Genomic DNA, 15,650 nt, shown 5'->3' with positions numbered 1-15,650 from the left:
CGTAACGTACGACTACGTACGGTCGACGACGACGACGGACGGCGACGTACGGTACCGGTACGCGCGTCGTCGAACAACGACGCCGTCTCTCTACTCTCTCTCTCTCTCTCTCTCTCTCTCTCTCTCTCGCTCGCTGTTTCCCTTCTTTATTTCTTCTCTCTTTCTCTCTCATTCGAGTACCACCCTCTTTAGATCGCGGCGATATCCGAGAGCCATAATCGAGCCAAGGCGGACGAGCTTAATTCGTCGCTAACTCGATACATCGACAAGGCTTGTCAACAAGTCAGGCGAACCGTCATTTAATTACGTAACAAGGCACATCAGGACGAGGAGCTGGCCGGGCATACGCCAGGGGAGAAAGAGAAGAGATGAAACGACGAGAGAGTACGGGTCAAAGGGGATGAAAGAGGAAGTGGCAGAGATAAAGGAGAACGAGTAGCGAGGATGAAAGAGCAAGAAGCGCGTGCGACAAGGAGAGATGCTATGTGGAAACGAGAGAGTATAATGTATGATCCTTTACAGAAGAGAACAGGGACGAAGGAGATAGAAGCGTAGGATCAGTCGCAAAGACAGCGGATCTGTAGGAGAGTTTCCTCCCCTTAAATAGTACGGCGCGTATTCTCATCACAGAGTCTAAAGACGTCTGTATAATTCTCGTCTTACTGAGATTAAATATACCAAGTAAATAAGATTTCAGAATCGGGGCCAACGTATCTGACTGCTGAACTTGCAAGGAGAATACAAATCTACAGATTCAAGAAGCAAAGTGGTTTTGCTCAGTCAAAAGCTCGGAGCGTGTGTAGACCGCACGATGTACGACGGGAGAGGAAAGCAGATCAATCAACGAAGGTGGTGGGTTCTGAAAGGGTTAACTCCTAAATACCACCACCATCATCACCACTACCATTACTACGAGGCACGCCTAAATCGGTCGAATGTACTGACGACAAACGGGGGAATGCGCGGGTGAGTATCGCGTTCGTGTGTTACATCGGGGTGCTGTCGTGTTTGCTCTGCCTGCTCGAGGCTCGCGTCGGCGTCGCCTGAATATTCAACAGCCTTTCTACACACGGCACACGGCCACGACGCCGTGCTTGCACGCGCGCGAGCGTGTACCGCGTGTATAAACAGCTCCGACAACCGCCTGGTACTTTAGCGCCGAGACCGTTGCGTCTTAATGTGGGTCACGAGAGAGGGCTGGGCTCGGAAGAAGGAAATTGAGCCGTGTTGAAATCAAGGCTACCGTTGCCATTTCGCGCTGTCGTCACGTTGAAATAAATTGCACGTCATTGTCAGTTCGGAATCGGCCGATTAAAGTTCATTTCCATTTTACATGTAAGTATAATATAGAGAGATCTGTGCGATATATGCGGAAATCAAATACAGAATGAATAGAAGATGATATATGAATCAATGAAATTATTCCTTTTTTTGTACTTTTTTGTACTTTTAATCTAAGTTGATGAAAATAGAGACGAGGAAAAAAGCAAACTTCTAATTTCTTCTATTTTGCTAATTTAAATTAATACTGCATGAATCCGAGAGAGAATAAAAAAATATTAAATGACGATTCGCGAATAAAAAGAGAATGCTATAACAATAGTAATAATAAACTCAGGATATGCTTCATGCTTAGCGTCAGAGCCTGCATTTAATTTGCCGCGCTTCAAGTTGAAATAGTTATATCATAAAAAAAGTTATTTGAAGGCAACACGGATATATACGCGGGTCTGTGATAAAACGGACTCGAAGGACTACCGTCGTAAAAATGCCGCGTGCGTACGAAAACTCGTCCGGATTGCACGTCACGGATGCGCATCCCCGCGCGTCGGTGGCTTTCCGCAACAAGCGCGCCGGCGCGGTGCAGAAAGTGGGTCAGCATCGTTAGCGTTCGATGGCGCCATTTCGACTCGTTCCAGCTGCGGGCGAAAGGGACGGAAAGGGGCAGACACACAGGGGTAGAATGGGGCGGGTTAGCACGAATTTTGTGGCCTCGCGCTACGGTTTTCGAGCACACCCCCGTGGTCATCGATCGTGGTCGTCTAACTCGATCGGTCGCTAACGAACCGTCTCCTCGTTCTTCCCCGTGAAAATGCTCTTTGTCGCTGCGTGCTCTCGAAAGGAAACTAACTGTTAAAATGGAGCATAGAGGGAGGAAAAACCGGTCAGAGAACCGTTAAACAAAACATAGTTGGTCTGTATAGTACATCGCGAAATTGTATAACAGATATGAAAAAATAAACTATAAAAAGTAGTTACACAATTTTGCGATGCACGAGTAATTAAAGAACTGCGCAATTATCGGTTTGAACCGCGGACCAACTTTCGATTCGCGCACGTAGTCGAGTACTTTATTTCAACAAACTTTAAATCAATTGACAGAGACAATTATCTAATGTCAGTTTACGTTTACAACCGCGGAACATTTTTGTTATTTTCACAAGTGATTCCAGATTTAATTAAAATACTGATAAAAAAAACGCAATGTAGCTGCAATATAGCTACAAGAACGTAGCTACATTATGCATACACGTAAACAAGCTATGCACATATATACGTACATAAGAAAATATTCAAAAATAATGTTTCCAACACATGCTAATATAATTAAGAAGTAATTTTATTAAAGTAAAATGAGGGTTCACATGCATAATAATTATTGACAATGAAACGTTATTATTTTCTACCGAATAAGAGACAGTCCATTTAGAATCAAAATTGCGAATAGTCTCAAAACTGTGAATTTAAAATTATTGTTAAGCAAATAATTATTAAACAAATTTCATTACGTAAAAATATCTTGTCGAAGGATGCACGACTACTATACAACTATAAAGCGCGATTGATGTCGCGGCAGCTGGATTTTCTGATTGATAATTGCATAAATATTCTTGATATGCATATATGAGCAATCGTACTACTACCGTTGCGGAAGAGCCAATTTGAATGAAATTCGAATGACAATCTATCTCGCTCATCTGTTACAGATCACATAACAAATGCCAATATCATTCCATCAAAATTATTGATGTACCTGCTTAACTAATAATATATTTAAATTATAGCAAATAACATCAATTCCACTTAACGAAAAAATAAAATTTAAAAGGACAAAACTGAGTAATCCTACAATTTTAATAAATTTATTGCTGTATAAAAACTGTTAGATTATCTATAAGCTAGAAAAACTTCTTTATCGAATTAATTTATCTTGATTTCATTATACGTGTATTTTGATTAGCTGTGAGATTCATATTATTTACAAGAATTTAATTTCCAAATGACTGATTTTCTCGCGTGTTCGTCTTCACTCACCTGACACTGCTGTGGTCCCTGCCTGTTCGGCGAGGAGGCCTTCAGTCTCGATTTCTTCACTCCCAGCTTCCCGGGATCACCGCCACCGGCCCTCGATTCCTCGCTGCTACCTGAAATCACAGATATAGAACCCGTTAAATTGTCGTAACGCCTCGACGTTCGACGAATCGAAAGACAAATCGATGTTACTCGACTAGTTGCGAATTGTCGGAGAGCAAGAGTCGTTTCCTCTCTGACGCTAGACCGTCCGAGCAGTCTCTCCTCTATCGTCGAGGACTGACGACTTTTTGCGGCGACGACGCTTCAGGTTCGCTCGTCCCGCAACGTTTCTTCCGCACCTCCGGACATCACCTCCTGTTTTCCTCCACGTCGTCATGAGAGACGCGAGGTAGCGTCTACAAGACTTCGACGTATGGAAGATTGATTGCCTACCGTGTTCTTTTTGCGCGCGACCTGAGATATATATACTTAATGGTCGATTGGTCTGGTCGTCAACATCGATCGAGCACCGACTGTGTCGTAGAAGAAAGGATCTCGAGTAAGCTTCTCGCCAAGGACCACGTGGGTTTCCTTAACGAGAAGCTTCACTGTTTTGTTAAGGACTGTTTTGGAATCAAATATCAATTTTGAACAAATTACAGCGTATACATAAAAATCAATGATGTTAATAAATCAATAATGATTTATGTTATAATAATGATTTTTATTTCTTTCCATTTAGAATACTTAATTAAAGAATATTGACAGAAACTTTAAAGAATTTGTAATGAATTGTAATGCATAAATTTTTATATAATAAATACTGAAAAATTGTAATCGAAAAATTAAGTATATATAACAATATATTAAGCTCACAAAATCAGAATATTCTCTAATCCGCTTACTGAATATTCTCTGATACGCTTATTGAATATCAAATAGGAATTTCTGTGTAATTGTTGTAATAGTGTTCCAATATCGAATAATATAACTATTAACGAAAAAATATTCCCCTTAATAACATTAAGCAGTAATCATTAATATATTCATTAATTTATTGCACAATAAAGTTTGCAATGTGGAATAAAAACATGTAAACCAAAAAATATAGATTATCTCTCAATTAGTCAACCGCTTGTTATTTAGTTACCTCTGTTAAATTAATTATTAATCAATGCACGATTGGAAAATGTTTCCCGACTAGCTCCCGATTAGAGAGAACAGCATCCGTCTGCAATTTACTTCCGCAACGGCAAGGATGCTTGTACGTCTCTACGGATCGTCGTTACCGACGTGCAACATCTGCGATCATCGTTCTCCTCGCCGTGCCTTGCTTCCTTGTGAGGCAGCTAATTAATTATTGTTTCAGAGCTGCCGCTACCGCAGCGGTGCTAGAAACTCCCGGTGCACTATTTGCACAGCGCGGACTGGAGGAAAGATGGGATCGCTTAGTACAAAATTATGACTCATACAGTTGCGCGAAGGATGAAGGTTGACGTGCGATTTTTCCTGCGCAATTTTCATACGTCATGGGAAATCAACCGGAAGTGCATCTAAACAAGCCCTTTCTCATGCAAATAATTATATTGCGCTATTTTTCACGTCGAAATAATTATACGAAAGAGTACGCACGGTAATCGGTTAAAGTACATGCATAAATCAAATTACACGTATAGTCAGTCATGTCTAAAATTTATAAGGCATCCTTACAAATTTTTTAATTTTAAATCTGTAGATCAAATAAATACAACGAAGTTTATTAACGGCTTCAATTATTAATAAATTAATATTTAATCAATATTTAATGATTTATTATGCTTCCCTTTTGCTTTATAACTTTTGCAATTTTTTTTGGTAAACTTTTCACTAGTTTTCTGTTAGTGAATTTCGTTATTTGTTCTCGTTTTTCCATAATCGCAATTTATCTTGTTTTGAAATGCGTTCTTAATGATAAGTTTCTTTCTTCAAGTAAACATTCATAATATAAATATTCAAATAGATATTATAATCTATAAATATTCAATGGAGTTGATGTCAGAACTTTGTAGAGATCAATCTATGATTTTGAACCTATTTTTTTAAACAATGTCATATACATGACATTTATAAATACAATTACGTAATAAATTGAAAAAAATATACATGCATGTATCTAATTCCAAGAAATTACTAAAAGAAAAAGTAATTCGTCATTTTTTAAGAGAAATGCTAATCAATAAGCTTAATAATCTTATAGCTCTAATTTTATATCTTCTGTCGAGTCGAGTCTTTAGAAGAAAAATTGTAAACAATACATCTTTTCTAAAAATCTCCTTTGTTGAAAGTATGGATAAACAGGCAAAAAAATCTATAAAAATAACGAAGTTACTCTAAACCGTATTTATACTTTGCAATATCATACCGATTATTGAACTTTTGCGGACAAACAAAATTTATCCATCCTATTGATAAAACGGCGGTAGCTTTCCCGGTTGGAAACCGGGCAGTTTGTATACACGGAACCCTTTACGTGGATGTTTCTCGCTCGTGAGTTTTGCAGCATCGCGTCGTATTTCGAAAATCAGCAGGCTGCGAGTAAACAAGTCTCTTTTCATCAACTTCGACGGATGAAGCGGTCGTATTTACCGGAAACTCATATAATCGCTGACTACGAACGTAAACATCGAACGCTTGTACGGCGAACTTTAATAATTTTGTCTTCGAGCCTAGTAGAAAAGGTGCGACGCTACATCTCGATTGCCGTGTTCACTCTTAATACATATAATATAATAGAGCCTTTTCTTTCTCTTTTCTTCTCTCGCTTGGCGCGGCAATTTAATAAATCAACGTGCCTGTCTTCGCACGCACACACGCACGCACACACGCGCGCGCACACACACACACACACACACAAACACACACACACACACACACACATACATTCGGCCGAGTTTGATAAACGGCGGCTTCTCTCACGGCCGAATAATTTGCTGATCTCGATACGCGAGGCTCATCCGAATTCGGCTGCGATGCGGAATTTCAAGCTTCGCGACTGCGATTACGTTCGATAAATTCTTCATCGATTTCGTGGAGATCACGAGTGAAGTGAACGAGTGGTCCGTCGAATAAAGCGAGTGGAAGTTTGTTATCAGCAAAATCGCTCGTGCCCGTAGATAGCATCGCTCTAAATCATTGTAGCGGGGCCAGTCCGCGCTTTCTCTTTTATGTGGATTTTCTGCAACGTGGACTGCAACCACAATGCGATCAATCAAATCCGTCAGAAAATCGTGACTCACGCTCAACTGAGAATTGGCGTTCCATCAGAGCAGTGCGTTCACAATGGTATCAAAAGATTAGATTGAAATGGTAATATGACGCATGTTACGGCTACCAAAAAAAGTCTCGTGTAATAAAAAAAAACTTGTGTAAAATAAATATTTTCATTATAAAATGGTGTGTGCGTACTATATCAATTTTTCCCGGTGCTAATCGCCGTTGCCGACTACGAATTTCCAACTGTTATTCAATTACGGTGCTATATACAACAGTTAGCCCAACGTATGCACGCTCATTGTGAACGCAAGGTGTGAGCCGCAACCTGGGATCCCACAGCATAGGGATGCGTTTGTAATTCCATTTACCACATAAGTGGATGGCGCAACGTGCAGATGGCATGCTTAATAAAGTGTACTTAACCGAGTCGAGGCTGAACCCCGCCTCGACCCGGCCTCGATTGCATTCGCGTTTCGTACCCCCTTCTCTCTCGTATCCCCTTCTCTTCTTCAGTGGTATTAGAACCTCTGAATGTCTTAGAAAGTGGAGTGCATTTCGCCACGATAACTCTTCATAATTACCAATTATGATAGATGTATGCGCACATTAGACATTTCTTGTTCAAACGTAGTTACGTTATAATCGAAATAGATAGATCGTTCATTTTTCTTTACTAGAGTTATTCAACATCAAATATGTTATAATTTTATGATTGATACGGTCATTAAAAATATTAAAAAATTTTTAATTATCAATATAAATTAATAAATGAATTTATATAGATTAATTAATTATTAATTTATATTGATAATGAATAAAAATTTCAAATATTTTTAATAACCGTACAGATTGATATTTGTTAAACTCGATATTTCAGAGTAAATAAAAGTGTAGGTATATTATCAGCGACAGAAAATAGTGCTGTGCATTACAATATTTTCTATAATTTTAAAACACTATTTAACGGATGCAAATCAATCGGCATGCTGTCTCTGAAAGATGAAAGTTAGATAAAGATAATTAGATCGTGATCTCCGTGAATCGCGTATGAAAACTAATACATAATTGCGTCTAACTTTCTGATGTTCTTGATTTGCCAATAACAACACATTTGCATAAATAACGAGAATACTTTGCAGCTGTGATTCGTCCAATTATACTCGAGTGATTGTCAATGATATTGCGTGCTACTGGAAGACGAACGTGGCCATGACTGTAAATAATTCCGCGGTAGATCATACTAGAAATATTAGCAAACTCGCATGTGCGCTCGACGTTTTTGGCGGCCTATCGGTGATCGTAAGATCGTGCTCTTGAATCCCTGCCAAATTGGCAATAGACATAGTCTATCGTTCACAAATTCGTAAACATAATTTGGCAAAAGAATAGTACTTAGCTCTAAATCCTAAGAGACTCTATTGTCGTATTTTTTTTTTTTTTCCAGAACTGTGGTAAACTCTATGTGAAAGAAAATAACTGTCTTTCTGAAATTAATTGTCTTTCTTAAATATCCAAAATAAGAAAAATCGACTTGTGTAAAGATTAAGTTTACACACAATTCATAAATTATTCATGAATTTATATACTTCGTAAGAGAGAACGAGAAAAATTAAAATTTAACAAAATATTTATGTGTTAGAAAAAGAAGATTGTAACTCTAAATATTAAAAAGACAGAATAATAAATACTTAATACGTTTAACGTTTCTCGTTATTTTTATGCTCAGTAACTTCGTAAGATATAAATATCAATTAACGAAACTAAATATATGAGGCTTCAAAGCCATGGAGATCTCATTGTGCTATTACTTCAAGAAACAGCGTATCTGCAAATGCGATTACGACCAAGAGCTCCCGCACACGGTCAAATGATTCCCTCTTCTCGAAATCCCACGGCTTAGAAAGTGGGAACAGGTCTGCTCTGCGAACGTGCATAATTGCACGTTCGGTGTTGATCACATCGAGGACACGTTCCGTATACAAACGCGCGATGTCTAATAAGACAAAGCAGATCGTATACATAAATCCCTGTGCAATTTTCCGCGACATGATGAAAAATTTACACTCAACTGCTTGAATGTAAAGACTGCGCGTTATTTCATGATACAAATTAGAGATAGTCAAATGATTTACAATTGAAATTACAAGAGAACATAATATAATACTATGATTAATTAAATAGACAATAATATCATTATTGAATGTCTATTTCACACATATACTGCGTATATATAGCAAATCTATTGTTAAAGTACAGAATATCTGAGTCTAATTAATCCCAATCTTTTACATTTTACTGACGTGTAATATGATACTCCTGGGATACACGTTTTATCTGTAAAGTATATAACAGATATACAATTAATCTTTAGAGAACGAAAGTCTATTTTTAAAGTCTTATAGTTTTTCTTAGAGTAAAATTTATTATACTTAATTATTTTTTATTGTATTTTGCCTTAAAATGTAAAACAATGTTTCAGCGCCGTTGGTTGCGTTCAGCAAAGAAAACTAATCAGTTAGCGCTTAGTGATTCTTTAATAGGATTGGTTCCTACACTTAGATTTTGCGAAGAACTAAAGGCAAGAACCAATCATATTAAAAAATCACTAAGCGCTAATTGATTAATTTTTTTTACTGAACGCCACTATAATAGCTTTCGCGTCCTTTATTCTCTAAATCTGAATCAGTGAATAGTCACTAATTACTCAGTGGCATACTTGGCACTGATAATCAGTAAAATTCAACAAAAAAAGGAAAAATGTTTAATTATATAACTAAAATACTGACATAATTATTAATCTCAATTTTCCAATATCATATTCATTGAATTTAAGCTCAAAACAAGGTCAGTTAGATTACATAATAAAGATTAATCAGGTTAAGAATCTCACATTTAATTCACTAATTACCAATGGCATACTTGGCACTGATATGAGTCATTATCCACTGATTCAGATTTAGAGAGTAAAAGTAATTAAAGTTTTAGGCAATGCTACTGTCTATCGCGATTGTCAAAAAGTATCTTTAATAATTTTTCTCGTAAATTTTACGTTTATTCCTCGTTCAATATCATTATTGCACGCTACTTGCGCATAGTGATTGGGCATAGATAACAGGAAGCTACACAGTATAAAGCACGATCTATATTCTACGACACGCATGGCTTCCCGGTGGTCCGATGGATCTATCAGGATTTACGTTCGTCCAACAATGAGGTTACTGGAAAGAGGGTTTACGTGGCGTCGGCGTGGCATTTCGAGAGATGGGACAGAACGAATACAACGTGTTCAAGGGAGTTGCGCACAATGAGATTGCAACGGAAATGACGAGCAACGTTGTAGAGAATAGGTAATCTCGACTGTCGTAATTACCAGATGCTGATAATACCTTGATTGGTAACGGGCATTAAAGGATAGAATCTAATTATGCCGCGCTATCCTTGAATTTGATCACTTGACGGACAAAGATCTTCTCCTTCGAGTTCGCGATGTGGACTTGGCAGTGCAAATCGATACGTGCACGTGCGCCAGCGATGCATCTGATGAGTTGAAGATTCAGTGAATGTTATCAACAATAAAACGTTAATCCATCAATATAATTTCACGTTGAAGCTTGTAATTCACATGAAGTGACATCACACGGAAAAGACAGTTTAGTTGAAATATCTAAAAATTTACCTAGATACAGATCTGAAAATAACTTTATTGGACCATCAAAATAATAAGGTAAAGCGCTCAAACTGAAATGTCAAAAGTTTTACTGGAATGTCAAAACTTTTTGCAGCACTACTCATCGTACTTGAGATTCCTACGTAATTATTTTGATGGTCCAACGAAATTATTTTTAGATCTGTATCTTAAATTGTTCTTTTCGTGCATAATTAAAAGGAAGTTTACTTTTGATTTCTACAAAGGGACATAATTTTTGTGTTTTTCTGTTTTATTAAATACATTATTTGCCTTCGCAAGTCGCAAATTTCATGGCATTTACAAAATTTGAGGCAAAACGCAAATTATTGGACATAAACGGTTTGGTCGTTAGATGTAAATCTTATTTGCGACAGTTACAGAAGGATATATTGACGCACGAATGAACAAATGGCACATATTCGAAACTGCATCGGGGCTGCCAATAACCCTCGCCGACTGACGTTCTATGGTTAATTACCGTCGAGCTACGCGAATGCGAACTTCAAAGCCTCCCTTGCGTCACGGTTGATTCAGCGACCGAGTGTTTCCGGTCGCCTGCGAGCCGCGCGCAATGGGATTCGACTAATGAGTAATTGTATTTCGCTGCGCATGGCCATTTTCCGCGCTTTTACCGTATTAACGAGTTTTTACGAGATTACTGCATGGACACGGACGCAGTTTCGCCGACCACTGCGTCATTGCAGTAGTGTGCCTTGATAACTGGCTGCGTATCAGAGGCTTTGTGTCCTCCGTGCCCGAAGGGAATTAAATTCTGCATTAGGGAGTTTTCGCGATAACCATGCACCGCGGTTATCAAGTATAAGCCGTCACAAAAATTTCCGTATTATGTATAGCGTTCGAAACATCACAAAAATTCTACAAGTTATATTTCAGATTACATCGTAACTTCGGAATTCGATTCCTGGAGCGAGCTTCCAAGTTAAAAACATTATATAACGTGAAATCATTGTTATAAAATTATATTTCAAAATTATAAAACAGCTATTAGAAACAAGTACTGTATCCGCAATTATTTCCATGATGACATAGCTATATTTTATACAGAAACAAGGCACGGAAATATATTAGTTTGTAAATATTATCGTACAGCACGCGAGCGTGCGGCATGACGTCCATTTTCCTTCGCGAATTGCGGGACCGTAACACTTTTATCGTCTCGTAGGTACGCTTGTCTTCTCGGGAAAAAATGCATCGGCAAGAAAAAATACGCGAACGCACACATCGCGATTCGCGAGAGCGACGAGGAGATGTACGCGGTCGCGAGAGAGAAGAAAAGAAAGAAAAACGGAGAGCGGCCGAGTAGCCGGAATAGAAATTAAAAAATTGCGAGTACCGTTCCGGTCGGGCCAAGCCAGGGCGCGAGAAGTTACGGACGATTTTATGCGCGGGCGCGCATAAAATGTCGTATGCGCTTTTATGCAGGCTGACGCTGTAAAAGTCTGCAGTTAAGCTTAACGGTCGGGCAATGAAAACGATGCGTAAAGGGAAAGGGAGAAATGCGAGTCCGTTCGCCCCTCAATCTCCTCCAGTCCCGATCCCTTGACCTACATAGTCGTGCGAACGTGCGCTCTGCATTCATTTCAAAAAAGTAGTTCATCGCGCAAATCATAAACTACCGTCGTGTAAAAGCGTAACCGTCCGTCTCCACGTAATCCACCGCGACCCGAGATTTTTATAGCTTAAGATACGGCCGCGTGCGCGAGCACTCAAGTATCCCTTAAGTATTCTTTCCGTTTTAATCCCACCACGTCGAGATTTAACCAGGTGTAAGGGAAATGTCTCTTCGCGTTAAAAGGTATAGGATCTCGCTAAAATTTTCCTTCCACACAGTTTTTCTTTTAAATCCACCAGTGCATTTATTATCATCATCTCTAAAATTCGTGTTAATCAAAAACAATTAATTTTTCATTTTTATTTTATCAAAGACTTGCTCATTAATTAACAAATAATTCCCATTTATTTAATAATGATGTGATTTAACAGAAATATTAAAATATAACGTAAATAATGTCGTAGTAAATTCTTAATATAATAATAATATAATAATAAATTAATAAAGCAATTAAAATCAGTTTAGAGTAAAAATTATTTCCTATCGTTCTTAATTCTTATGCTATATTTAATCAATCATTAAGATATGTGATATAATATATAGACATATATTATAAATAATAACAGGCAATAAAAAAAATCTTTCTAAAAAGACGTATAAAAGATGTATTTCACGATGACAGTGCAGGCCCGCGTGCTTATTTCTATGCTACTTACAATACATTTATGCAACTGAAAGGACGTAAAGTATGCGTTGGCACACGCATGAAAGTGGAGTGCGAGCACGTGTTCATTTAAAGTGGACCATTAGAACGTATTGCCGATGCTCTCTGCTCGCATGGCACAATTTAGAAATGCGTATTTATATACATATAAATATGTAGAGATGTTCGATTGGAGAATTATGAAGCGTTTACTCGATATGAAATTTGATGCATAAAGATAAAACAAATTCTTAAGCGATCTCTAGATACTCAATATTATTGTATAATACAATATTTTTGTACAATATTTTTAGTGTTCCATTTAAATAATTCAAAACAAACAGTTTATAGGCTCAATATAAGCTCCAGAAGATCATTAATATTGTACAATATAAAATAGTGCAATAATATTAATCGTCTATGGACTGCTTCAGCTTTTGAATTTATATAGAAAATTTTCTAAGATTTTTGTTTTTCCACCGTACGTTTGTGATTACGTTATAAAAATAATTACATTGTAAAAATGATATGGATTATATATATTTATGTATATATTTATGTAGACTGAAACACGACGTAAAATATGCGCACATTTAATGTCTAATTTCAATTTGCGTGTTTCAATTTCGTGTGTAGTGATGTGAAATTGACGAGCGAACATTGTTGATATAGTTTGACACGTACACGAGAGAAGCTAATATACCAGAAACATTTCCATCAACCGCTCAGCTATGTATCAAATCCACTAAAATCCTCATTTAATATTCACATGTGCTCCATGCTAATCTCCCGGCCAAAGTTGCAACTTATTTTTTATTATCGCCATAATAAACTATGGGATTAAGGTTGCTTATAATTTTACGATGTTCTATAGCGCTCTATTATCTCACGCTGATATTTTCGAAGGTACTCGATGTACACTAGCGATGATACCGCCATATAACGCTAGTACTCAGGATAATGCAGCATAAACGCATGCGCTTGATTGCGTGCGGTCGCATACAAGCCAGGAAGTGCATAAATTTTATGACCGAGCGGTCGAGCCTGGAAAATTGCTTGGACTATGCTAAACTAAACCTGATTTTCCAAAAGAAACCACATCACTTCGATAGTATTGGAGCTTATTCTACAATACTAAATATTTATTTTTATCTACTTATATTAGTTACATACCGACATGTGTTTTTCATTTTAGAATAAAAAATAAAAAATTTCGATAAAAATCTCGATGCTTATTCGACAAATAATAATTCAATTATATTGTGCAATGTAAAACTATTCGAGATATTGTTAAATAGTTCTACATTTTTTTTGATATCCTATTGTATCTCAATTTTAATTGTTCTCTTTGATGATTATCACAATTAAATGAAAATTGATAATATTCTATACAGTCGTTAAATAAAAATATAAATACATTTTTTTAAATTATAAAACAATTTAAGTTAAGTATAATAATGTATATAAATAACATTCATACATTTAATGAATTTACTAAAGGTGTTTTAAATATTCCGAGTAATAAAGTTATTATAGTTTTAACAGTTTTAGATTAATTTTTAATTTTAACTAGAATTGATCCAATTAAAAAGAATTGAAGATTATTGTTAAATTATTTGTTTATTAAATTTTTCATATAATCGAATGTGCGTTTTAATATTTAATGTATTTCCAATGTATATTTTAATAATTGATATAGTTTGGAAATGTATATTTAATACTTTTCTACAGCAATATATTTCATTAATGATAACGAGATATGATATGATATACTCAAAGTTGTTCGCTTATTGCTACATCGTTAAATTGTCATTAGAAAGATAAACGTGCGAATGAAAAAGTGAATTGTACGTCCATCTCGCGTTCGCCGTCGGGAATCAACATCCGGTCGATCATCATTGCAGTCTTGTATTTGCATGTTATTGTTTTGGCTTTTCCTGGGTGTTGTCTGTACGAGAATCGTTAGTAGTATATACGTAATTGATTCATTGTAGAACGAACTTTTATCGTGTGAATGAAGGAGGATGTGCATGCATGCGTGCGTGCGTGCGTGCGTGCGTGTGTGCCTGCGTGTGTGCGTGCGTGTGTGTGTGTGCGCGCGCGCGCGCGCGCGCGTGTGTGTGTGTGTGTGTGTGTGTGTGTGTATGTGTGTGTGAGAGAGACTCGAATCGAAAATAAAAATTCATATTGCGAACAAAGCGCATGAGTTGACACAATAAATATTTGAAAAAGATCGCGGCAATGGTTTCTGAATATTCTGAATAGAAATCATGATGCACTTTAAATAAATAAATTTTGGAAGCTGCAAATCTAGTATCTGTTATACCTACCGATATAAATCCTAGTTAAGAAAAATATTAAAATTTGATATCGAATTCCTCCGGAAGATCTCAAGGAAGATTTCCGTAAGATCAAGAGTTTCGAATATTATCGACGATGTCGCGAAACTCCGAGACTGACAATGTAGGCGACGACAAATTGTCTAACCCGCGCTCAAGTTTATAGTTCGGGGAAACGACAGCGTGAGAGAAATGTAGAGAGGCAGAGGGAAAGAGAGAAACATCCCAATCAATCGATATCGTAACGGCTGCAAATCGTAAACAGGGGTAGGAATCGTTAAATATTGAAATCTGAGCGAAGCGTAACGCGATATCGGACTAACGCGTTAGTACATCACTCATATCGATTAGCGGTTTTCCATTTTTAATGAAGAATTCGTTATACGTCGTATTGCGCAGCTCGCTCGCTCATTCGTTCTCTCTCTCTCTCTCTCTCTCTCTCTCTCTCTCTCTCTCTATCTATCTATCTATCTACCTGTCTCTTTCCTCTCTGATCGTTTCCATTCCGTTAATTCTTGCAATTAGCGCAAGCACGGTCAAGTGACATCCCGAACGTTATTTAATTCATTCGCGCTTCTTTCGCGAGGAAATGTTTCTAACTTTCCGCACATTGCATCGACCGAAATTGTCCGAAAATATATGCCCGACTGCCGCTTTTAATTACCGTGCTTATATCGAGATTCGCATGGAGTAGGCCGAATTTTGCGTAATTGCGTCAGAGAACCTTTTAAATGAGTGTCAATTAGCACGAGATCACATTCATCATAATGCAACGAATTATAATACTTTTCAGATATATGT

At 37.2% G+C, this 15,650-nt stretch overlaps 1 protein-coding gene across 1 annotated transcript in view; it reads right to left on the bottom strand.

Annotated features, from left to right (window-relative positions):
- Positions 1-15,650, bottom strand: part of LOC105618089 — a 253,179-nt gene that overhangs the window by 101,309 nt on the left and 136,220 nt on the right. The window contains exon 4 of the mRNA XM_012199629.1: positions 3,316-3,425. Within this exon, the coding sequence (XP_012055019.1) occupies positions 3,316-3,425 (110 nt within the window). The remainder of the gene's footprint in view (positions 1-3,315; positions 3,426-15,650) is intronic.

This window comes from Atta cephalotes (genome assembly GCF_000143395.1).
Source record: "Atta cephalotes unplaced genomic scaffold scaffold00015, whole genome shotgun sequence".
Classification (NCBI taxonomy): Eukaryota; Metazoa; Arthropoda; class Insecta; order Hymenoptera; family Formicidae; genus Atta; species Atta cephalotes.
The sequence above is the reverse complement of the archived record's forward strand: the minus strand, read 5'-3'. Positions and strand labels throughout refer to the sequence as shown.